Here is a 24,292-nt window from a genome sequence, read left to right on the forward strand (position 1 = left end):
GGCACACAAGTCTCTCTTCTCATCACAGTTAGTGACAGCAACTTTTTCCTGGTCCCTGTGCTGCTCCCTACCCTGCATAGCCAAGCCCCATGAACTTCCTCCCAGAGACAGAGGTAAGGACCTCCTGCCAGCCCCTCTGAATGACGACAGTCCTGACACCACCAGCAGCAGCAAGAAAACCTTTATTAAAACAATGGCCCTTTGGGGTGAGCCCCTGCCACAACACATCTGCCAGTACAAAGACAGTACAAAGACAGTTGTTCGATGTGGATTTTAACTCCTGCCCTAGAATTTGCTCTTTCCTCCAAGAGGGGCTGTTGTCTTCTTCTTGGAAACTCTTTTGACCCCTCCCAACATTTTGTATTTTAAATGAATAAATCTGTGTAAGATAGCTGGGGGGCTTGCAAGACAATGGGGAGGGATGGGCGGGTAGGAGGAGCAAAAGCAATGGTAAGGACTGTTATTCCCATCACACATTCTGAAAAATCCACAGCATAAGGGGAGACCGAGCACAGCCCCAACTGAGAACTCTTACAGCTCAGGCACGACTGATACCCAGCTACCAGCTCAGATCAATAGCATGCCTGCTCTCACCAGGAGACAGCATGTAGATGTGTGTTTCAAAGCCACCTCCCCCAGCGGAGATCAACACAGAGCTCTCCTCGCTGCTTTCTGCCCTGCCTCTGACACAGACACCATGGCTTGATCAGAGCACAGCACTGTAACAGCTGCCCAGACAAGCAAGCGTCTCATCAGCACCGGGTATTCTCATGCTCGCCATACCAAATATTTATTGCTTCTGCCCATGCAGCCTCTTGTTTGTGTAGTCTGACTATCTGCCCCATCCCAGGAGGATAGAGGGTGGGGACGGACAGTGTAGGGTACAGGAGGGGCCATCACACGAGATACATGGGAGAGGGAGGGGTGAAGAAACTCTGAAAAACAAGTTTTAAAAGCACTGAGCCCCTGCAAGGTGGGAGACCCTGGGGAATTCAATTCCAGCCAAATGATGAGACCAAAACCCTTGAAATAAAATAAGCCGCTGCCAAGAATAGGCTGCTAGGCTGAGCCGGCAGAAGACACAATTAGCTTTAGTAGTACCCAGGAGGAAGCCAGAGCCTGCTCCTGGCTCCTTTAGATCCCAGTTGCAGCCTGGCCCTTGCTGGTGCTGTGGTTTTGGCTTGTATGCCTCCACCTGGTGCTGCCTTGCTAAAACTGGTTTTGGGCCCAACGCCACAGGTGCGGCTAGGGCCTCGGCTTGCCCATGGTGGAGCGGAGCTGGAGTGTTCCTTCCGCCCAGGAGCCCGGGAACTGGCACATCTTCTGCCACAGGTTCACCTCCTCTCCTGTGGAGTCCATCCAGTCCACCACCTGGTCCTTACTCCTGCCTGGGGGAAGGGAGGCAACAGAGGCAAATCACTGTTGTGCACAGCCCCATTCCCAAGCCGTACCGTACTAGGGCTGCCTCCTCCAGCTGCACAGAGGGGGTGCCGGGAAAGGCAGCAGGGTAGGTAAAGCCAAGGACTGGAGCACTCATACAGCCTGGTGTCCAGTGTGAGGGTGCATGGTGCCCAAGGGATTTCATCTTCCTATTAGGCAGCCAGCTTCCTTGGAAGGGGAATGGGGCTCTCCAGGGCAAAGCCGACGCAAGGGGAGAGAACGGGGGGGACCCAATGCATCCATTATACTCTGCCACCCACCGCAACCAGAGAGCAGGGGCAGCCACACACAATGACTGAGATCAGGGGGCACCTCACCATTCCCAACTCCCAGCCTGACTCCTCCCAGGAAGTCATTGCTGGACAATGGCTCGCGGTCCCAGACAGTCAGCTCCAGACAGATGTGCTGCAGCTCCTCTGGGCAGACGTCATTGTAGACAAAGGTGTGGTTGTAGTGAGGATTCAGGGTCTTCTTCATCACAGGAGTCTTCCTCTTGGTAGCCTTGTTTCTGAGTGGCAGCAGGTAGCTGTGGGAGAGGCTCTTATATAGTTAGTAACTCCCCCTACTGTGCTCCCCCTCCCACCTTGAGCAGAGGAAAGACTGTGACGGCTCAGGAGATTGTCTGAGACCCCCTATCCTGTTACCTGTAGGCCCACCAAGGCAGAGATCGGCTGTTCTCTGTATCTGCTGAGGGCCCAAACAACTGGTCCCATTAGGATTGGGACCCCATACTACAGTAAATTCCTAGGGTTCAGCTTTGTACTTGGCCAAGTAATTTGTATCCAATAGTAGTTCAGCTCCAACAAATGGGAGTCATTTCTGGAGTGTGAACATAAAAATGGCCATACTGGGTCAGATCAATGGTCCATGTAGCCCAGTATCCTGTCTTCCGCTTCACACGGAATGACCAGAGCAGAGTAATAATCAAGTGATCTATCCGCTAGCATGCAGTCCTAGCATCCCACAGTCAGAGACCTTGTGACACCCAGAACATAGGGTTGCATCCCTGACCATCTTGGCCAACAGCCATTGATGGACCTGTCCTCCATGAACTTATCTAATTCTTTTTTTTAACCCAGTTATAGTTATGGCCTTCACAACATCTCCTGGTAACGAGTTCCACAGGTTGACTGTGTGTTGTGTGAAGAAATACTTCCTTATGTTTGTTTTAAACCTGCTGCCTATTACTGTCATCAGGTGACCCCTGGTTCTTGTATTATGGGAAGGAGTAAATAACATTTTCTTATTCACTTTCTCCACACAATTCATGATTGTATACACCTCTATCATATCCCCCTTGGTTGTTTCTTCTCCAAGTTTAACAGTCCCAATCTTTTTAATCTCTCCTCACATGGAAACTGTTCCATACCCTTAATAATTTCTGTTGCCTCTCCCTGTAACTTTTCCATTTCTAATATATCTTTTTACAAGTGGGCTGACTAGAACTGCATGCAGTACTCCAGGTGTGGGTATACTGTGGATTTATATAGGGGCATTATGATTTTTTGTCTTATCTATCCCTTTCCTAAAGGTTCCTAATATTGTTAGCTTTTTTGACGGCTGCTGCACATTAAGCAGATTTTTTCAGAGAACTATCCACAACTCCAAGATCTCTTTCTTAAGTGGTAACAGCTAGTTTCAACCCCTTCATTTTGTGCGTATAGTTGGGATTTATCAATGTGCATTTATCAACACTGAATTTCACCTGCCATTTTCATGCCCAGTTTTGCGAGATTTCGCTGGTAACTCTTCAGAGTCTGCTTTGGACTTAACTATCTTGAGTAATTTTGTATTGTCTGCAAACTTTGCCCTCTCGTGGTTTACCCCCTTTTTCCAGATTATTTATGAATATGTTGAACAGCACTGGCACCAATACAGATTCCTGGAGGAGCTGCTATTTACCTCTCTCCATTCTGAAAATGGACCATTTATTCCTACCCTTTGTTTCCTGTTTTTTAATCAGTTACTGATCCATGAAAGGACCTTCCCTCTTATCCCATGACAACTGACTTTGCTTATGAGCCTTTGGTGAGGGACATTCTAAAGGCTTCCTGAGAGTCCAAGTACACTCTATCCACTGGATCGCCCTTGTCCACGTTTGTTGGCCCCTCAAAGAATGCTAATAGCTCTGTAAAAGGAAATCATGCCTCAACAAAGCGGGATTGACTCTTTACCAACCAATTGTGTTCATCTACATGTCTAATAGTTCTGTTCTTTACTATAGTTTCAACCAAATTGCCTGGTACTGAAGTTAAGCTCACCAGCCTGTAATTACCAGGGTCACCTCTGGAGCTGTTTTTAAAAATTAAAGTCACATCAGCTATCCTGCAGTCATCTGGTACAGAAGCTGATTTAAATGATAGGTTACATACCACACTTAGTAGCTCTGCATATTTCAGTTCCTTCAGAACTCTTGGGTGAATACCATCCAGTCCTGGTGACTTACCATTTAATTAATTTGTTCCAAAACCTCCTCTACTGACCCCTCGGTGTTGGACAGTTCCTGAGATATGTCCCCTAAACACTTTTCATGCAGCTTGCAGGTATTTCTCTCTCAATTGTTCCTTTTATTTTCCAGTTAACTAGCTTCCTCATTTTTGTGTAGTTCCCCTTAAGTTGAATGCTACTGTGGTAGGCTCCCACCCTGCCACAAGAACGTTAAATATAATTAAATTATGGTGGCCTTTACTGAGCAGTACAGCTATATTCACCTCTTGGACCAGATCCTATGCTCTTCTTAGGACTAAATCGAGAATTGCTTCTCCCTTTATGGGACCCAGAACCAACTGCTCCAAGAAGCAGCCATTAATGGTATCTGAAACTTCACGGCTGCATCCCATCCAGAGGTACACGTACCCTGTCAATACGGGGATAGTTGAAATCCCCCATTATTATCGAGTTATCTATTTTTATAGCCTCTAATCTCCCTGAGCATTTCACAATCACCATCACCATCCTGGTCAGTTGGTCGGTAGTATATTCCTACTGATATACTCTTATTATTCAAGCCTGGAATTTCTATCCATAGCCATTCTATGGTAGAATTTGATTAATTTAAGATTTTTACTATATATGACACTATGCTTTCCTCCACATGTAGTACCACTCCCCCACCAGCACAACCTAGTCTGTTATTCTTATAGATTTTGTACCCTGGTATTAGTGTCCCATTGATTGCCATCATTCCACCAAGTTTCTGTGATGCCTACGGTATCAATAGCCTCCTTTAATACCAGGCACTCAAGTTCACCAGCTTTAGCGTTTCAACTTCTAGCATTTATATACAAGCACTTATCAAATGTGTCCCTTTTTAGTTGCCTGCCTTCATGTGATACAATTGAATGGGACTGTTTCCCTTTAGTTCCTACCTGCCCTTTATCAATGTCCATCCTCTCCCTCTAACTAGATACAGAGAATCCCCATTAATAGCGCCTCCACTACGGGATGTCTCGGCGTGGTTCTATTGGCTTGTGACTTCCATCCAGCCCTATAAGCTGGAACTCCCCTCTGCCTCTTACAGAGGACCCCTCCATGGCCAGGCACTGGGAGGAAACTTGCTGACCATGCTGCACTTGTCTTGGGGACAAACAGAAGATTTCAATGGAGTTGTGGATGCTCAGCACTTCTGAAGGACATAGGGGTGAGCTGCTTCAGACATCCCTCCTTCTCCATCAGCATTTAGGAGAGTATGGACCTTTTGCAATAGGAGGAGGAGGTCCAAGAGCACAAGCCCTGTCCAAACACCAGGCGGCTGGGAGAGGGTGGGACCAGAGAGGCCCATTCATTCCCATGCCTTGGGTCACTCCGCTCCAAAGCATTATCCTGGTCATTACAGTTGCAGAGGGCTGTTTTGTAGGTGCCCTCCATTTCCCCTGTAACTGGCATGGTTCCAACACACTCACCCCTTGACAAAGCTGTCCGAGGTCCCTCCAGATTTGGCAGCTATCAGGTTCTTGGCCTCTTTGATCCAGACCTGGAGTTCGCCTCCTTCCTCCCGTTTGCCTGGAAGAGACGAAGTCTGAATCAGCCACATTTTCAACCACAGACTCTCTCCAATGATGGGATGTGACCCCTTTTTGCATCCCTCCACTGGCTCCCCCTTCTTCATTGCATTGAACAGGAGCTGCTTGTCTTCGTTTACAAGACTCTTTATGGTCAAGCTCTCACTTGCTATTGAGCCATCGATCCTCAACGCCAGCTGGCCATGCTACCAGCTTTCATCGCCCACTTGTTAAATTTGCAAACAAGTCTGAGTGCCTTCTCCCATGCTGCCCCTCACGCTTGGGAGGTGCTCTCTGTAAACATCTGCAAAGTTACTTCATTATGGCCCTTCAAAACCTACCTTAAAACTCTTCCTTTGTCGCGATGCCTACAGAGAACTTGACAAGGCTTAGGCTGCTGGTGTGCCAAGACCAGTCTATTATGCGGATTCCTGGTACTCCATCTGTTTACATCCATCTTTTGTCCCTTGCCTTATATATTTACATTGTCAACTCCTTGGGGCAGGGACAATTTTTGTTGTTTGGACAGCACCTAGCACAATGGGGTCCTGGTCCACAACTGGGGCTTCTAAGCACCAAAGTAATATAAATAAATACAGCTGCTGGCTCCCCTAGTGTCAGAGAGGCTGGCCCAGTCATCCTCATCTGTAACAGAGATACAGATCGCAGCATGCAGCGTTCTATCTGCCTCTGAATTGCCTGGCCAGACTCGTGCTGGGTCCTGGAACTCCACAACCTAAGACAAGGCCAGCTGAGCTGCTCCAGCTGCAAACTGGATGTAGATTGCCAATGCAGCTTTCTGCTCAGAAAAGTTCTGGTAACCTGCTCTAGCTTCCATCAAAGCTTTACTGTAATAGAAGCCTATCACCATCCAGGCTGAATATGCATAAAAAGGAAAGCCCAGCCGGTAGCGATGCTGAAATAACCACGGGTCAAAGTCACATTTCAGAGCTGAGTGTTAAAATATGACAGCTGCTCAGTCCCGTCATGGATTAGCTTCCTCTAAAAACACAACGAGCAGTTCCCATTCCTGGATGAGCTCTGGATGTCTGGAGACGGAGATTATCCTAGATGTCAGCGTGGGTTAGCATCTGTATCTGTTTTTACACATTACCTTCTGAACTGAGTTTCTGCAGCAGCTCAGACACTCACCTTTTTTCCCATTACCTCCCCCTGGGTGTTTGGAAGATGGGATGTACTTCATGGAAACCACCAGCTCCCCTCTGTACTGCTGGGAGCCAGCAGAGTCAGCACCGGCCTGAAAAAAGGGGAATCAGATATATCAGGGCCACACTTACCTAGTAAAGCTTAAATTACTCCCACTGCAGCCTCGTTTATACATGAACAAGCTCATTTAAAAGGGTTGTTCTTTTAAAAACCAGTTTAGGTGTGTGTAGACTCAATATGATTTTTACCAGATTGATCTTAATCAAAGTAAAACACCCCTGCAGGTGCAAACCCAACACAGACACTTATTTTGGTTTAACTCTAAATACGTTTCCTATATCAGCAATCAGTGCAAGCTGGTGTGTAGACAAGGCCTCACTGAAGGTGCTGCCACTCAGACAGACATTTTTGGGGCGGGGCTCTCCCAAAGATCCCAGAGACCAAGACGAATCGGACTCATGCAGAACCCCACACAGCTGGAAGTTCAGCCACCTCCACTGCTTGTGCAAACATGTGTTTGCCATGAGGGCTGTTCAAGTGCCTTACTCATGGCCCTCACTGGCCTGCAGTAGGATTTGGACTGGGTCTTAGAAAGTCCATGGGAGTGTTTTTCATCAGCTTCAACTCGAGTTGACTCAAGCCTTTAGCTACTGTACTGACATTCTAGAAGGGAGAAAACTTCGGACTTGGAGCTTCTCAGCAGGAGAGATGATGCCAGAGCGTTGACATCTTGCAGCGGCAGGAACCCACATCACCTTACAAATGTTCATGGACTCCACTGTTGTCACATAAGGCATTAAGCAGACCCCGAAAGCCAAACTCAGTCAGAAGGGCTTTGTATTACTCTGATTTACTGATGGACTTGTTCATCAAGTCCAGATCTCTGAAGGTTTGTTTATGTGGCAAGTGTCTTACTTTATAAAATGACCAGGTATCCATCAGCCTTAAAGGGAGCAAATGGTCTGCTAAGATTCATTTCTACATACAGACCCAGAGTGCTGAGACCCCTATGTACATACTCAGGTCCTCGGGCTGCCATTCATGCCACCCCAGCCACACTGCTTTTTTAGAGCGCTAGCTCAAGCAGGACTAGTACAGGTACACCTACATGAGTTGGGAATCTCCCCCCAGTGCAAGCACAGATGTGAGGGATCAGTGAGGGATCAGTCTCGTTATGTTAAAGGAAAGACAGCATCTTCCACAAACAAGAGGCAATGAATGGCCAAGCTCGTGAACAACACTGGTCAGGGGAAATTCACATCTGCTCCAGAGCCACTTTCCTTCTTGGGAGCAGCCGTGGTGGATTTCTAGGGTAGGTCAGATTCAAGAACTACAGGGTCCATACCTTGCCATGCAGGGGGAGACACTCTTCCAGCTGGTTCTCAAAGTCCCAGGAATCCATCGGGATCTCCACCTCCCCCAGGAAGGCGTTTCGGCCAAAGCGATCGTGGTGCCAGACTGAGAACTGCAAGATCCTTGTGAGCAGGAGGGATGTGCTGATCTCGTACTGTGAAGAGACAGGACCACAGAGCCAGGTGAGCCATTGGTGGCTCCCAGGAGCGGCAAAGACCATACTTGAAGCTTTCACCATGCGCAGATGCTCCTTGTCATTGGGAGGCAGACTGAAGTCCTTCCATCTCCTCCTGAGATCCTAACTGGTATGTTTGACTATTGCCACTTACGCCTTTTCTCTTCAGGGTTTCACCCACTGAGAGGAAGGTGCTAGGCAGTGGCTGCCTGGCTGCACTCCAGGCATCTAGCCACACAGAGGGGGCAGGTTCTCCAGGCCAGAGCAGGTTCTCCAAAAGCTGCCCACAGAAAAGGAAGTGCAGCCCCAGGAGCTTGAACGATTTTTATATTGAGGCTCAAATTTTCAGTGAGTCTCCAATGTGTAGGACTAAGGTACATGCACATATGCAAGTGGGCTGGACATCCCATTGGCTGCTTTGCCCAGGCAGCTTCAGATGTGTACACTTGCCGTGTGACCAGTCCAAGGCCCACAGAGGAGCTGGGCCTGCACACCCCCATTCGAGGGAGTCACTACATTGGGCAGCCCTGGCCTCCTGGGGGAGTGGGGAAGCACCTTTAAGCATACAGCTCTGGAAGCTGAGCTCTGCTCAGTGCAGCCCTTAGCAGACAGGTCTCCCCTCAGGCGGGCAGCGTGGAATTTCTCACTGATTTGGGGATGAGGGATACTGAAAGAGGAGGCTCTCAAAAATCACTGGAGCTTTCTGGTTCCCCTTTCTGCATTCCAAAGCTTTAATTTCCATCCTCTCCCTCTTGTGCTCCTTGCTTTTATAGCAGGGGAAAGGGGCTGATGCTAGCATTTACTTAGATCAGCAGCAGCACGACTCCGCAGCGGAAACCAGTAAGCAAAGCATGTGCCTGGCAGCATTCCTCCTGCTGCATCCAGACTGCTCTGATTTAGCTGGCTCCCTGCTGTGTGACTGCACTGCCCTCTGGTGACATTGCCGCAGCCAGGAGGGGCCACCGAAAGCAACTTTTCAAAGATGGGAAGGGTGTCCTGAACGGGGAAACGCCTGCAGGATGCTAGGAGCACGAGAACAATACCTCTGCAGGGAGGTCATGGCATCCCAACACACAGTTCAGGACTTTAGCTTTGTATGGCCAAGTCACCACAGCAACCGGGGCTACAAAAATGCAGCGAGGTCAGCAAGACAGCCCTGCACAGAGACGTTTTCAGTTATCCTGGTCCCTGTCCCAGTGCTCGGAGCCTCCGGGAGGCGCTGTGCCAGCCAGGGGATTTTCAGAGCTCTGACTCTGGTCTATATGGGAGGGAGAGGGACACTGCCCGCCCAGCAGTCCCAGCCAAGGCGCCAGCAGGAAGGGGCTCTTTTCACTCCACCAGTGAAGCGAGGGGAGTCTGGTGGAGAAGCCTCCCTTGCCCTGGTTCTTATGATCTGGGCTGAGCCTCTGCCTCACCGACTGAGCTTGTGATTGGAGACAGCCAATAACCGCCGCCCGAGGGGCTCACCTTGAGGAGCTCATTGTACAGGGGGTTGACAGTGTTGCGTTTGGTGGTTGTCTTGCGTTTGCCTTGCCGGGATTTATCAGGCAGGAGATACGTCTTCACATACCTGGAGGAGGCAAGCAGGCAGCGTCACCTGTCCCGCAGGGTCTCCCCAAAGCTAGCACTACTGCTGCTCTCCGACCAGCCACACCCCCGTCACGGGATGGTAGCTGCCCATCTTAGACTCCCAGCGAGGTGCTTCCCTGCACGGGACAAGTCCAGCCCTCCCACTCCCCCATCCATGCTTGCGGTAAGGTCGCACCCGTGCCAGGCAGCCCCCGTTCACCCAGCTCCCTGCCCGTTTCCCACGCGTCAGAGGCAGCCTGCACAGCACTCACGGGTTGGAGCGCTTCTTGGCCTCATCGGCGTAGGCCAGCTGGCGACACTCCTTCACCTGGATGAGCAGGGCCTGAGTCTTGTGCTCGTAGCTCAGCAAGAAGGCGATCTCTCCCGTGACACAGACATTGCCGAAGTCACCAGCCTCGCTGTAAATGCTGACCGTGCTCCCCAGCGTGCTCTGAAAGACACGGCTGTCCTAAGGTGCGGCCCAGGGCCACTTCAACCAGCAACCCTCTCCCCTCCCCATCATCTGCTGGAAGGGTCCTACACCGGAAAGATTTATGCTCCTAGCATGCGCAAAGGAGAACTAGGGTATGTCTGCCCTCCTGACAGCTGGACTAGAGTTCCCTTCCTCAATCAGTTTGCTGTCATAAGTAATCAGCACCTTTCATCCAAGGACCCGAAAGCCTCACACCCTCTTGCGAGCGCTATCGGAGGAAGAAGCTGAGGCACAGCAATTCCTGAAGCTCAAGCAGCAAGTCCAAGGCAGAGCTCAGCACTGTACCTGGCTCTGCTAGCCCTGCGCTCTAACCAGGAGACAATGCTGCCCCCCTGCTTCCTCACCTGGATCCTCGCTCACCAGCATTTCTTCCTGCAGCCCTAAGAGGGAGGGGCGGCAGAGCCGGGGGGACTCACCGATGACGTGCCGCTGCGCATGCTGCTTCTGGCTGTCCTCCGGCGATGGATCTCCACCAGGTTATCAATGTCTTCCTCCTCCTCATCCTGCAACAAGGGATATGGTCATCTGCACCAGCAGGGAAACCAAGCCCTGGACCCCCAACCACTATGGGTATATGCCTACACAGAAGCAAATCCCAGAGCCCGGGTCAATTGATTCAGGCTCCCACTGCAGGACTCAAGAAAGCCACATAGATGTTTGGGCTTGGTCTGGCACCTGCGCTCTGACCCATGGCAAAGGGGGAGGGTCTCAGAACCCAGGCTCCGGAGCAAGCCCTAATATCTACACTGCTATCTTTAGCCCCAAAGCGCAAGCCTGAGTCAGCTAACCCAGGCTCTGAGACTCGCTGCTGCAGGGGGCTTTTTGCTGCATTGGCATATATTAAGGCTCCTTACCCAACACCCAGTCCCTTCGGGTGTACTTGCCCCACGCTGCGGGAAGATGCCCCAAGTAGGCAGGACAGCAGAGGAGAGCAGAGACCACACTGAGTTCCACCCCCACAGCCTCTGAAAGAGCAGAGCTCTGCACAGAGAGCTCATTCGGACAAGACGTGAGGCTGTCACTGGAAATCCAGAGACCCACAGATGTGCAACATGGGCTGTGCTTCACTTGGAGCTGAACTGAAATGGAAGGAGACTGGGTGTGCTGCAACCCCCACTTTGATCTCCAGGGCCCCAGAGAAAGGTGGGGTGAAGGAGAAGCATCCCTATGTTAAGCAAACAAGTTTATTCAATGCAGCTCAATAGGACCTCACCACTTCAGTATTGAGACCTGGGACCGACTTGCTTCTGTCTCCCAAGAAGCCACTTTCATGTCCCAACTCCTCTGGGCGCAGATCAATCACTGACTTGGTGTAGTCTGTGTCGGAGACAGGACCGTAAGACCAGAGTTCCAGATGCCTCCCATCCCAGCCATTAGCACTCTGTTCCTGGCGTATCTAGTGCTCACCTGCTCATTGATCAAGGCATGTTACAGAGGTGGAAAAGTCCCCTGATTCCCCTTTTACGGGTAGAGGAACTGAGGCAGAGGTGAAGTGACTTGCCCAAGGTCACCCAACAGGCCAGCAGCAGAGGTGGGAACAGAACCAAGGTAACCAGACTCAGTCCCAGAGCAAAGCTGCCGGGTCCCTGGAGGGTGACTCACCTGCAGGCCTCAGGATTCTCCTGGGATTCTTCTTGAACACGGTTTCATTCTCATCTGCAGATGCTACACTGCGGCTCTGCAAATGAGCCTCCTACGAAAAAAAAGCAGACTATTCAGAGAAGAGAAACCAGACTTTGTGGGCCCGACCCCCAAGTCCATAGGACACGAGAACCCGATCACTGCGGTTGTGGACACATACACTTTCTGAGTTGGTGGGAGGAGTATCTCTGGAATGGGTGGGGATGGGCAGAGTGGATACGCTGGAGCCCATGGGACCGGGCCTTCTCGTCCCCTCTTGGAAGGAGACAGCTTTATCCAGGGAGTTTCTCCTGCAGACAGTAGAGAAAAAAGTCAGACTTGATCTGTTTCCATCCAGCATGAGAGCGCTTTACTGGGGAGGGTGCACTGCCTAGCAACCAGAAATAGGCAAGCGATCAACCAATACCTTGCCTTTCTCAACAACCATCGAAACGGTCCTCTGAGTGAGATCAGAGCGCGACAGTCCAACAGTGCCAGGTGCTAAAGGGGTGAGCAGGGGAAGAAGTGGAGGACCTTGCCTACCCACTGTAAGATTAAAACAGTAAAAAAACCTCTTTCCCCTAGCATTGTGTTACACACTTGCCACTCTGGCCTCTGCATCACAGCCAGTTCTGAGTTACCTACCGCTCCCAGCCCAGAATGCTTTGCTCCTCATGTCCAGGCCTGCTGAGGTGTATCAGCACTTTACCAGCAGCTGGGCACCGGCCAGGTCTGCACACAGATTGGAGCAGCCGGGACTGAGGTTTGGGAGACAACAGTATTTGTTGGAAGAGAAGGGTGGCAGCCTCTGGAGCAGGTTAAGGAGCCATCTCCCCATCGGTGTCTCAGTTAAGTGTTCAAGGGATGTGGCAACAGGTTCCTGGCTCACCTTCAGAAGCATCCCTATGCTTGCCCTTTTGTCCTACACCCAATCTTTAAAGGGCCCTCCCTCGACCTGCCCTTCGAACCATTTACTTAAGGCAGGAGGAGAGGGAGAAGCAGGGAGAAGACGGCAAGACAGAGCAGGAAGAGCCAAGAACCTGATTGCTCCTGTTGACTGTTTCTGCGCAGAAGAACCAGAGTCTCTCTAACCTGGAGCGGACGCCTGTGCTGGTGGAATTGGGTCTGTACCCATCCAGACTCAGGTTCTCCATGGACTCTGTATCACTCTTCCCATCTCGTGGGTCCAAGGCTTCAGGAGGCATGCTAGGGAAAAAAAACAGAGCAGTCACGAGGGCAGGAAGGGCAGCTCCAGACTGCAGGACAGGAGGCCCAAACCCCTCCTGAGGGCCAGGGAGGGAAGGAGACCGAGGGTGTCAGCCACTATGCTATCATGGCAACATGGGCCTTCGGGGCAACAGGCAGCACCTGGAGTTTTACCACACAGGGCCTAGAGGACGATACCAGCCCCTGAATGCAGCAATCTAATCTATGAGGGCAAGAGATGGGTTTAAAATAAGCAGAGCCACATGGTGGGTTTGTAGGTAAATAAGAGATGCTCTCGATCAAATTAGACCTGCCTGAGAATGACTCCCACACTGATCATGGGACAGCTAGGCTGGCTTGGAGACCTATTGAAGTTCTCTGGAAAACTCCCCTGGAAGGCTGGATTATACACCAGCCAATCCTGCCCATCGAATGGCATCAGAAAGGGGCCTGGAATGGAAGCATGAACAAGCCGAGGGAGCTTTAAAAAAGCCTGGCCTATTTTAGACATGCATGGTCTCCATAAGCCTTACTGGATAGCCACCGTAATTTACACTTTCATGCCATCACCCAGATGAGCCACGTGGGTACCAGGAAGCACGATAGGCTGCGTTAACACCTATCTCCCATGGTTCATCTTTTGGGACAACAGATTCCAGCTCAGCTCGGAGCCCCAGGACTGAGGGTTGGTATCATTCACACTGCAGCCAGGAGGAGGACATTGGCAACCATATGAAATGAATCGGAGGCAGGAGATATCACACAAAGCCCATGGGACACAAGCACAGCCAGTTAGTCAAGATCCAATGACAAACATTGAAGCATCTCACTAACAAGGGGTGCATCACCCTAGGGGCCTCTGGCTAAAGGACTGGGGCAGGAGTGACAGCTCTGGTTTATCCATTCTGCAGTTCGTAGCTCTTGGCCATTCTTACACCACACCCTAAAGGCGTAGTATCTGACCAGATCAGTGCAAGGGAAATTGGGAGCTAGACCGTACCGGTCTCCTGCCCCAGGGATGGGAGGGCGACTCAAGTCATCAAGTTTTAAGTGAGGAAGATTCCTTCTTCAATAATCTATTTGCCAAGGCCTAGTGATATAGTGTCATCTGCTCTAGCATCCATCAGCAAGGATCAGTCTATGCCAGGGGCTCTCAACGAATTTTTTGGCAAACTCTTGCTCTGCTCTGACAAACCTGTCTGTTCTTGCCTCCCATGGCCCTTCAACGAGAGCCCACCCCAGGGAAGGCATGTTGGGAACTCACTGACCACCTGCAGAGTCACAGGCTCCCCGTGCCCCAGCCAAGCAGAGCGCCCCAGTGACCAAACGCTGCAGCTGCCTCTCTACGGACATGAGCCACCTCCAGCACTGCACACACTGGCTCCGCATGTTTCCAGAGGCACTGCCTGGAGATGGCTACGCAGTGCAGGGCGCATAGCCCTGCTGGCAGTGCCAGCGCAAACACCAAGGCAGTGCATCTCACTGCCCTTGGTATCAGCTTTTCAGGAGCAACAGCTGGCGCTGCAGGGAGGGGCCGCTGCTTTGCCTCCCCAATCTCTGCGCATGCTTTGGAGACTGTCGTGGCTGCATTGCTAGTCTCTGCCCTCTGCAACTACCAGCCATCTTCCCTTAAGAGGAGACATCTTCTCAGAGCCTGCAGCTCTGCCCTGTGCATGTGGATTTCAGGTCATTACTTCCCTGAGAGATCCGAGGTAAATGCAGAGAGAGTGGGATCTAGTTCCCAGCTGCAGGGGAAGAGTAGGGAGAGTAAACATGAAGGTTCTTGGGCTAAGAACGCCCTTTGCTCTCTCTGCAGAGGCTCGGACAGAGGACACCTGCTGGATGGATCTAAGACTCACCTGGGCCCCTTCGGTTGCTGCTGGGGACTCTTCTGCCCTGCCATGGAGGAGTCTTTTGGATGGCTCGGCTGTGCCTGCTGGAGGAGGGTTTGCCCCATTGTTTCCCTTTTGTTGACTGGAAGAAAAAAAAAAACCAATGCGCAAGCCATCAAGGGGCAGGAGAGCAGCCAAGCAGGGGCAGCCTGCCAAGACCACCCCTCGTCTCAGGCATCTTCTTTCCCCATCCAAGTGCTAACTCTGGCATCACTGTGAGCAAGGAAGCAAGTGCCTCCATCCACCTGGAGCGCGCCTGCGGGTGAAACAGGGCCTGTCTCGAAGGCCACCACCAACAAGGTGGTGTCCCAGTGTGTTTTCTGGGATACGGCTCCTCCCCACCCAGAGCTTGGCTGCTCCTACCTGGAGGTTTGCGCCGAAGGGACATTCTCACTATGTCACTCCCCATCCTGTTTGCAAAGCGATTGACTCTTTGGTCATAGAACCAGTCGCCAGTTGTCTTCTTCAGCTCTCTGCAGGGGAAAGAGGCAGTGAGGCCATTCTCACCCTATGTAAAGTCAATGCTCTCTGCTTCCTTTACTCTACCAGCCTGCAGGAGGACACACTGTTGGAGCAAGGTAGATGAGCCTGGCAATTTTAGGATGCAGATGCACAGAAAGACAAGATCCCAGCCCCAGACAGCTGACAGGCTAGCCCTTGGGATGCATAGTCCCCAAAAGGCCTGCATACACGGTCAGCAAGGAACAGACACAGGATGCCTGGTGCACAGGCAGCACGAGGCTCTCCCAAGCGTGAGCAGCAGTAGGAAAGAAGCTGCAGAGCCACGAGTGGGAGATGGAACGGATGGAAAAAGACACGCAGAGGGTAGGAAGGAGAGGGGAGTGAGATCAGTTTTTTCACCACCAAAAGCTTGCACACTGTGAGCTTGGCGCACAAAGAGCAGGGCGAGGGATGCTGGAGGGGAAAACTCCTAGCAGCCATATTTGGAACAGACAAGGAGGGAAGACAAGGAGGTTGGAGTCCAGGCTAGGCGGAGAGCAGAACGGCCAAGGCAGGATATAACCAATCCAACAACCAGCAGCAGCAGAGAAGGATGGACAGGTTTTAAGAGATGTCAGAGGAAGTTGTGAGGAGTTTTCAAGAGCTCTGCTGTGCGTGGGAGTAGGGGAAGAGAGCAGCGGGATGGCATCTAGGTTGCAAGCCAGGCGACAGGAAGGATGAGGAAGGCAGCTGTGCAGAGAGAGACACTCAGCTTGAACTCTCCCCAGGGAAACACTCACGCTTCCTTGGTGCAGACTTTGCAGCACCAGGTGCTGTTGATGCTGTACGAGCGGCAGTCCCGGCACACCAGGTGATTGCAGCCACGGCAGGTGTTGGCCTTGGGGCTCACCCGGCCCAGGCTCTGCTGGCACCGGGCACACGTCCGCTCACTGTAGCGCTGGCTGCCCCTCTTGGCCCCTTTGCGCCGGATCTCCAGCAGTTCATTCTTCAGACGCCTGTTCAGAGGCAAAAACCATGAGCAGTTAAAACCCCTGTGGAGACCTGAAAGCAGAGTTGACGCTGCCTCTTAGAGCAAGTCAGAACAGGAGAGAGATGCCTGGACAGCCACCACCATTTAATCCAGGAACAACAGAGCACAACACTAATAGGGCATCTAACTACAAGCTGTATCTCCATCCCCACCCGGCCATTGACAGGCAAAATCCTACAGACCATCCAGGAAGTACAGACTGGAGTGGAAGACTCTGAAGGAAGATAAGCTCCCTCCCACCTAGGCTCTCACCTGATCCTTCTCTCTTCAGCCTTACGGAGCTCTTCATCTCGCTGCAGGACTTGCAGGATCATATCCCTCTCTGCCTCCGACAGGAAAGACAGGTCAACAACCTCCGACATGGCTTATCCTGGGAACCGCCTGCCTCTTCCCAAATGCAGCTGGATTCCTCAGAGCTAGAGGCAAGTTAGCACATTAATACAGTCAAGCGCTACGCACCTGGGTTCTTTAAGCTAACCCACTGTGCATTTGTATAAAGCAATAACTCATTGATCCTCCAGGTGGCCATCAACTGCCCCTGTATCTGCTCTGTGCCTCACTGCAGTTTGTTGGTCCAACCTCACAGCATGGCTGGCTGCTAAATGCATTAGTCACTGAAACAGGATTACCTTCATCCCTGCCTCCTTCCTAGGCGTAGGCTGCTTCTCCCACCCTCCCAGCACTCATTGCACGTGCTGTTTAGAGAGTAACCACCTGAAAATGCCAAGGGCAGGGCAGGCTGTAAAAGCAGAGCAGATTCTCCCAATTGGTGGGTGACACTGAAATCAGACTTCCCAACCAGCCACAAACAATGCTTTTGATTTCCTACACTGGCTATCAAGAAGATAAAACAAAATATACACAGCCTCCTTTACTGCATGTCAGTCTCTGGCTCCCAATCAGCCACTCGGTCCAGTAAAGAGAAGTTATTTAAAACTCTATGCTCTTTACCAAAAAGATTCTCCTGACCCCAAAGGGTCAGCTCCCTGCATGTGCCTTAATGAGCCTCCATGGAACATCCAGTGGCCAACACGCTTGGAGTTTCCTGCCTACATCCAGCACTTGCAGACAGACCCAGCCGGGCAAGGAGTGGCGGAGAAAAGAACAGGCTGGAGTGGGAATTACAGTGTTGCCCCTCCTCTGCTGACACAATCCAAGCGTCCAAGTACAGCATTGGCCTTATGAGCTGCAGACTTCCCCATCCCCCATGGAAGTGAGGCCACTGCAGGGACCCTGGAAGCACGGAGTGTAGGATCTGGCCTACTAGACTCCCCTCAGAGCCCTCTCTCATAGGGCCAGAGGAGAAAGGAGAGCAAAAAGATCAGGCCCATCTGTAAACTGCAGTCTCTGCAGGGTGCTCCCAGCAGTTGCTTGTAGTATTTCTATAAAGCTTGACCCGTATCTAGGTCACTTCCTGTCCCAGCTCAGCACATCTGGGTCAGACACAGGGCTTGAAATCACCCAGCAAGAGCCTTCAGAAGTGTCCCTCCCCCATCTCAGGAATGGGCTGCTGGGGGCAGGGGGAGGGTCTGAAGCACTTGTTGCCTGCACCGGTGGTGACAGCAAACATACATTGCTATCAAGAGCAACACTTCCACTGCATTCTTCACCCAGATCCTTCCAAGATCATTTCCTGGTTTGAGCCCCTGCTTTCTCCAGTGCTGCATTTTGACTTGGAGCCAACAGGAAGTTCACACTCCCCTGATGCTGCCCCCAGTTGAGCTTCCTGCCTTCTAAATCAGTGGTTCTCAACCAGGGGTGTATATATATCCCTGGGGGATACTCAGAGGACTTCAGGGGGATACATCAACTCAGCTAGATATTTGCCTAGTTTTACAACATGCTACAGAAAAAGCACAAGCAAAGTCAGTACAAACTAAAATTTCATACAATGACCTGTTTATACTGCTCTATATACTATACCCTGAAATGTAAGTACAATATTTTATTCCAATTGATTTATTTTATAATTATATGCTAATGATGAGAAAGTAAGCCATTTTTCACTAATAGTGTGCTGTGACACTTTAGTATTTTTAGGTCTGATTTTTGTAAGCAAGCAGTTTTTAAGTGAGGTGAAATGTAACATGAATTTTAAACTATGTTCTTTAAATGGCCTTGTTTTAGAAAGTGGGTTCCAAAGGAATGGAAAAGAGAGTAGCAGTAAGAACAGAAGCCATGGAGAATATCAGTGGGCGAATTGAAGTCACTACCAGCACTTTATTCAGAAACAGTCCCTCAGCCCCATATCAGGGAAGAAGACCTTGAGTTGCATTTCTTACTTCAAGACTTGCAGTAAGTTTGTTACAAGATTTGCCTGAATACCACAGTGATTGGCACTTAGATAAACCATCCAGAAGCAAGCAAGGTAATGGCAGTCTCTCTGCCAGCACCAGGTTAATAAGCTTATGTACCCCAATTCATTTCCTACTCAGTCACCATTAGCAAGCCCTACCCTACAGTCCCCAGTTAAAATCTCTCCAACACATCATTAAAGATCTACAACCTATCCTAGCAGATGATCCCTCACTCGCTCAAGCTGTGGGAGGCAGACCTATCCTTGCTTACAGACAGCCCCCCAACCTGAAGGAAATACTCACCAGCAACCATACACCCTACAAGACGACCAACCCAGGTACCTACCCCTGCAACAAATCCCGTTGCCAACTCTGCCCACACATCAACTCTAGTGACACCATCACCATCACATCAGCCACACCATAAGGGGCTCATTCACCTGCACATCTACTAATGTTATATATGCCATCATGTGCCAGCAATGTCCCTCTGCCATGTACATTGGCCAAACCGGACTGTCACTACACAAAAGAATAAATGGACAAAAATCAGACATAAAAAATAATAACATCCATAAACCAGTCAGAGAACACTTCAATCTCCCAGGACACTCTGTCACTGACTTGAAAGTTGCCATACTTCTACAAAAAAAACTTCAGAAACAGACTTCAGCGAGAAACTGCTGAACTAGATATCATCTGCAAACTTGACACAATCAAACTGGGTCTGAATCAGGACTTGGAATGGTTATCTCATCACAAGAAATAATTGTCACTGTTCACACATTCTCACCTCCTAATCAACGGTTGTGAATAGGCCTCATCTACTCTAAATGAATAGACTTTGCTTTATCTACTGTCCCCATTGTTGTTACTTACCCTTGGATATGTGTACACACACACACACACACACACACACACACACACACACACACACACACACACACACACACACACACACACACACACACACACACACACACACACACACACACACACACACACACACACACACACACACACACACACACACACACACACACACGATTTCTATTCCTTACATCTGACCAAGTGGGTTACAGCCCACGAAAGCTTATGCCTGCAGAAATTAAATTTTTTAGTCTTTAAAGTGCTACAGGACTCTCAATGTTCCTACCCAGAACATATTCCTAGGCTGTTAGCACCACAGTAGCAACAGCTTTCCATTCCTAGCATCCCCCATTACTGGAGCGCCACCCTCCTGACACATTCCACTGAGTCCGTTTCAGCTAAGAAGCAGGATTCAGATTTGAGAGCTGAACAGATACATTCTACTACCTCTCTAGATTCACAGCTGTGCTGGCCATTTCCATATTTACTGTAGTATAACATTTTGGGAAAGAAGGGCTCACTATGAGTTGGGTGAACATCTGGAAGAGAAAACATCCTCAACTATCCCACAGTCAGCAGGCTTCAGTGATGTCCTCATTTATTCTCTCCCCTTTCAACTCCACTGTAGCACTTTTCCTCACAGACGGGATCTGTTTTGATGGCTACTTAAGAGTTTTAGGTCTGAAGAAGAAAATCAACAGAATGGAAGTTGCTGAGATTCTGTTTGTTTTGAACTGGCTTTTCTAAGCTGCCAATTAAATGAATACTTAGGCATAGTAACACAGGTTTGCAGAGGGACCAGCATCTTCCCTTTTAGTTCTGTATTCAGGAGGATTCATTTTGGACTCAGTACTTCCCAGGTGAAATTGAGATGGACTGGACTGGCCTTTTCTCAGACTAATGTTTAACATCCCAGCCATGCATCCAAAAGGATAAATGTCTTTCCTTCTGAGGAGGAACTCTCTCTTTAGTGCAGTGACTCCATAAGGTGCTTTTGTTCCTGTAGATCCCACCTGAATGCAACCATTCATGTACAATCTCTGGCACTCACTGTGAGGACCTCACAACGGGGACCAGGGGTTAGAACAGGGAAGGGACATCACTTGAAAATGGAGGCTCTACACGAAGATCAGGGGAAGGATCCAGGACAGTGGAGGCTGTTTGCAGATGCAAGACATATTAATCCAGAAGCAACATGCAAAGAAGTCAGCACCACTTCTCCCTTTCCTGTGCAATGCCCTCTTGTACCCAAAGGTCAGGGACTGTCAGGCTTCCCTGTATGTGGAACTGCACAGGAAAGCTGCCAACAGAACCCTCCCTCGCCCAGCTATCACCTACCTGTATTTAAGAAGTGCCTACGCTCTGGGCCAACTCTGGTTAATACAGAGTGAGCGCACCCCTCTTTAGATTACACCTTCTTCTAACCCACTCTCTGCATACACGTTACACTAGCTGGACTCAAAACTCTCAGTTCCCAACATGAAACCTATATCCCGAAGAACATAAGAACGGCCATACTGGGTCAAACCACCGGCCATGGTGCCAGATGCTTCAGAGGGAATTAACAGAACAGAGCAAAATCGAGTGATCCATCTCTTGTCATCCAGTCCCAGCTTCTAGCAGTCAGAAGTTTAGGGCCACCCAGAGCATGTGGTTGGGTCCCTAAACATCTTGGCTAATAACCATCGGTGGACCCTATCCTCCATGAACTCATCTAATTCTTTTTTTAGCCCAATTATACTTTTGGCCTTCACAACATCCCCTGGCAACAAGTTCCACAGATCGACTTCCACAGTACTTCCTTTTGTTTGTTTTAAACCTGCTGCCTATTAATTTCATTGGGTGATGCCTGGTTCATGGATTATGTGAAGGAGTAAATGACACTTCCTTATTCACTCTCTCCACTTCATTCATGATTTTATAGACCTCTCACTTCCCCTCCCCACCCCATCTCTTTTCTAAGCTGAACAGTCAGTCTCCCTCCGTCCACCGTCTCCCCCCAGCCATACTTCCACACCATTTTTGGACTGGCCCTCAAGTTCAAGCTGCCATGCCAAAGGCCAGAAGAAAGGAGTTAGCATGGAAAGTGACTGAAGGGTGTGAACTGAAGTTACCACCCAGTTCTCTAATTTACACCCCTGGTCACACAAGTTACACCAACCACTCCCACGTCTGTGCCTGTAAATGAGTCCACACTGCACCATCTCACATAGTCTGAAGTTCGTCTTTCTCCACTGTTCTACACACACACACACAGGAGCACCTCTGCACATGGGAGAGAAAGTATTTGCAAATGGATAAAGGTTTTAATTAGGAATGTGACTCACAGATGAAGGTTAGCAGGATCTAACAACTAGAGAAAGATGTAACACAAACACAGTGACAGCTATTATTCCTCATGAATCCCAAGCAATGTCCAAGTGTATAAGAGAAATACAGCCTCTAAGTAGCCCCCTTCCGTCACAACAGGATGTGCGCCTCATGGACACAAGTGAACGCATCCTCCCACCCCGCAGATGAAGCAGGGAAGTGAGCTATTAGAGTCAGAGTCCTTTCCTGTGGCAGGAAGACGAACTGTTGTACAAAGTAAGGGAGGGCTTTTGAGCAGCACATCTGGAAACAAACTCTCTCTCCCACCCAACACAGGCTGCAGCCGGCAATCCTTCCCCCAAGAACAACTGCCCTGAGAGCTGGAGACTGAAGGTTTAATAGCGAGTGGGAGCAGGCTCCTGACCAGCTGAGGCAGCCAAGTACTACAGAGTCAGCCTGACCCTGCCACCAAACCCCAGCCATGCACTGCTATGCGGCACAGCCCCGGGCTAACCCGCCCAGCCACCACCCCACGCCGGGGTTTGCGCTGTCCGCACCGCGCACGGCAGCAGAGCAGCCCGTCCCAGCGCCTGCTTCTCCGGCATCTGCGCCTGTCCGCCCGGGCCGCTGCGGGACAGGAGCAAACGCGTCCGTAAGGAGCCAGGCTCCGATCCCCGACAGACAAACATCCACCCGGCGCCGCTGGCCGGCCGGGAGCCGCCCAACGCCCCAGCCAAGGCACAGCTCGGCGCTGCCCGGCGCCCGCCCAGCCAGCCTTGGGAAGCCCGGCCCGGGCAGGGCCAGGGACGTCTCAGGCCACGGCCAAAGCGGGAGCCTCTTTCCCTCGGCCGCTGAGCAGCAGGGGCGGCCCGGCCCGGGTCCCGCGGCCCCCATGGCCGGGGCTAGCCAGGACCAAGACCGGCCCCTCCCGCGGCCCCGGCGCCCGGACCTGGCTGCTGACACCGCCCGGATCCGCCGCCAGCACCGGCCGCTCCGAGCAGCCGCGAGGGGCCGGGAAGCAGGGGGGGGTGCCGGGGCGGAGCCCGGAGCGGTACCTGCGGCGCGTCCCGGTCCCAGCCGGCCCCGACGGCTGCACAGGCTGACCTGAAACTTACCCCGCGGGGGCGGGGCCGGCTCCTTAAAGGGGCCGCGCCCGCCTCACCTGCTCCCCGCCCTTAAAGGGACTGTGCCCAGGCGGGGAGGAGCCGGCCGTCGGGGAGTGCACGGGCCCGTCTTGGCTCCGGGGACGGGATTCCCCAAGGGAAGGCTCCGGAGACCCGCGGGAAGCCTGCCCCCTTCCCAGCTCCCCCACCGCCCCGCCATGCAGCCCCCCAGCCCTGGCCAGGACCCCCCATCAAGAGCCAGTACTTGCCAGTACTCGCCACCCTCAGCTCTGCCAGTGCATCTGAGCCATGACCTGCAGCATCCCGAGAGTTCCAGCCATGGCATCACCGGCGTCTCAGACATCAGCTTGGCAGGGCGTTCCCTTCCCTGGACAGAAGAGATTCAGGTGCCCCATTACCCAACTCACTGCACAAGAACACGGGGACAGTCAATGAAATTGAAAAGCAGCAAATTTAAAGCTGACAAAACGAAATACGTTTTCATGTGATGCATAATAATCTGTGGAACTCACTGCAACAAGAAAGTAGAGACCAGAGGCTTAGCAGGGTTTAAAAAAGACTAGACAAGGATGTGGAAAAGGAGAGTATCCAGTTAGATGAAAGGATTAAATAAATTAAGGGATATAAACTCTTATTCCTGGAGACATAAGTCAACAATTAACATTGTTTATTGGTGAGAAATTGGTGAGGCTGCTATTCCAGAACTGTCCATTTTGCACCATGCTCTGAAGCAGTTGCTCCTGGCCCCTGTTGGTGACAGGTCACTGGACTACACTGAGCCTGGTCTGGTATTTCCCAGCATTGTGTGTGGCGATTTCTGCAATAGGGATACATTTCTAAGCACAGGAAAAGAACCATGCAACTAATTTTTCTTCATTGTCTGCCCTGAGCCAGAGCTGAACTCCAGTCACCAGAGATGAATAGCTGCCCCATTAGCACACTGCATCACCCGAAACTAAATCAGTCACACTGGGATAGACTTGAGTCTTGAGCCCCTGATGAGTGGGATGTGCCCTCAGTCGAGCAGTAATTAAAAGGACTGTGCAGAGGGCCCGATCCTGAGAGATGCAGAGCACCTGCAACTGATAGGATTTGGGGGTGCCCAGCACTCCTCAGGAGCAGGCCTTAATATGGCCACTCAGTAAACCTTTGCTAAGGTGACAAAGCAGAACTTCCCTCTCACACCTTTTGCCCCGAACATCCACCCTGCTGTGATGCAGCTGCCTTGCATGAGGTTGGATTTGATGAGCTGTAGAACTTTGTCATGTTGAAGGAGCTTGACA

General features: G+C 51.0%; 1 protein-coding gene across 1 annotated transcript; it reads right to left on the bottom strand.

The window, feature by feature from the left end:
- Positions 1-165: 165 nt before the first annotated feature.
- SYTL4 (synaptotagmin like 4) lies at positions 166-23,034 on the bottom strand. The gene is made up of 17 exons (XM_067548397.1): positions 22,941-23,034; positions 16,661-16,824; positions 16,158-16,373; positions 15,280-15,389; positions 14,884-14,998; positions 12,911-13,024; positions 12,000-12,129; positions 11,801-11,891; positions 11,412-11,515; positions 10,615-10,701; positions 9,978-10,156; positions 9,604-9,706; positions 7,954-8,115; positions 6,594-6,699; positions 5,343-5,442; positions 1,758-1,966; positions 166-1,388 (listed from the first exon to the last, which is right to left on the bottom strand). Exons 2-17 carry the CDS (start codon positions 16,768-16,770, stop codon positions 1,246-1,248), a joined length of 2,079 nt encoding a protein of 692 aa, XP_067404498.1. The 5' UTR covers positions 16,771-16,824; positions 22,941-23,034; the 3' UTR covers positions 166-1,245.
- Positions 23,035-24,292: the final 1,258 nt, after the last annotated feature.

The sequence above is a fragment of the Emydura macquarii genome, unplaced genomic scaffold (assembly GCF_026122565.2).
Source record: "Emydura macquarii macquarii isolate MOO-44397 ecotype Brisbane River unplaced genomic scaffold, CSIRO-AGI_Emac_v2 contig_1253, whole genome shotgun sequence".
NCBI lineage: Eukaryota > Metazoa > Chordata > Testudines > Chelidae > Emydura > Emydura macquarii.

Excerpts from the sequence above, each read along its gene's own strand:
- SYTL4 (XM_067548397.1), bottom strand. The coding sequence starts at position 16,770 with ATGTCGGAGGTTGTTGACCTGTCTTTCCTGTCGGAGGCAGAGAGGGAT. Across the intron at positions 6,700-7,953 it reads GTCTCCCCCTGCATGGCAAG|GCCGGTGCTGACTCTGCTGG; the intron begins GTATGGACCCTG and ends CCCTTTTTTCAG. Across the intron at positions 5,443-6,593 it reads GGGAGGTAATGGGAAAAAAG|GCAAACGGGAGGAAGGAGGC; the intron begins GTGAGTGTCTGA and ends CGTCTCTTCCAG.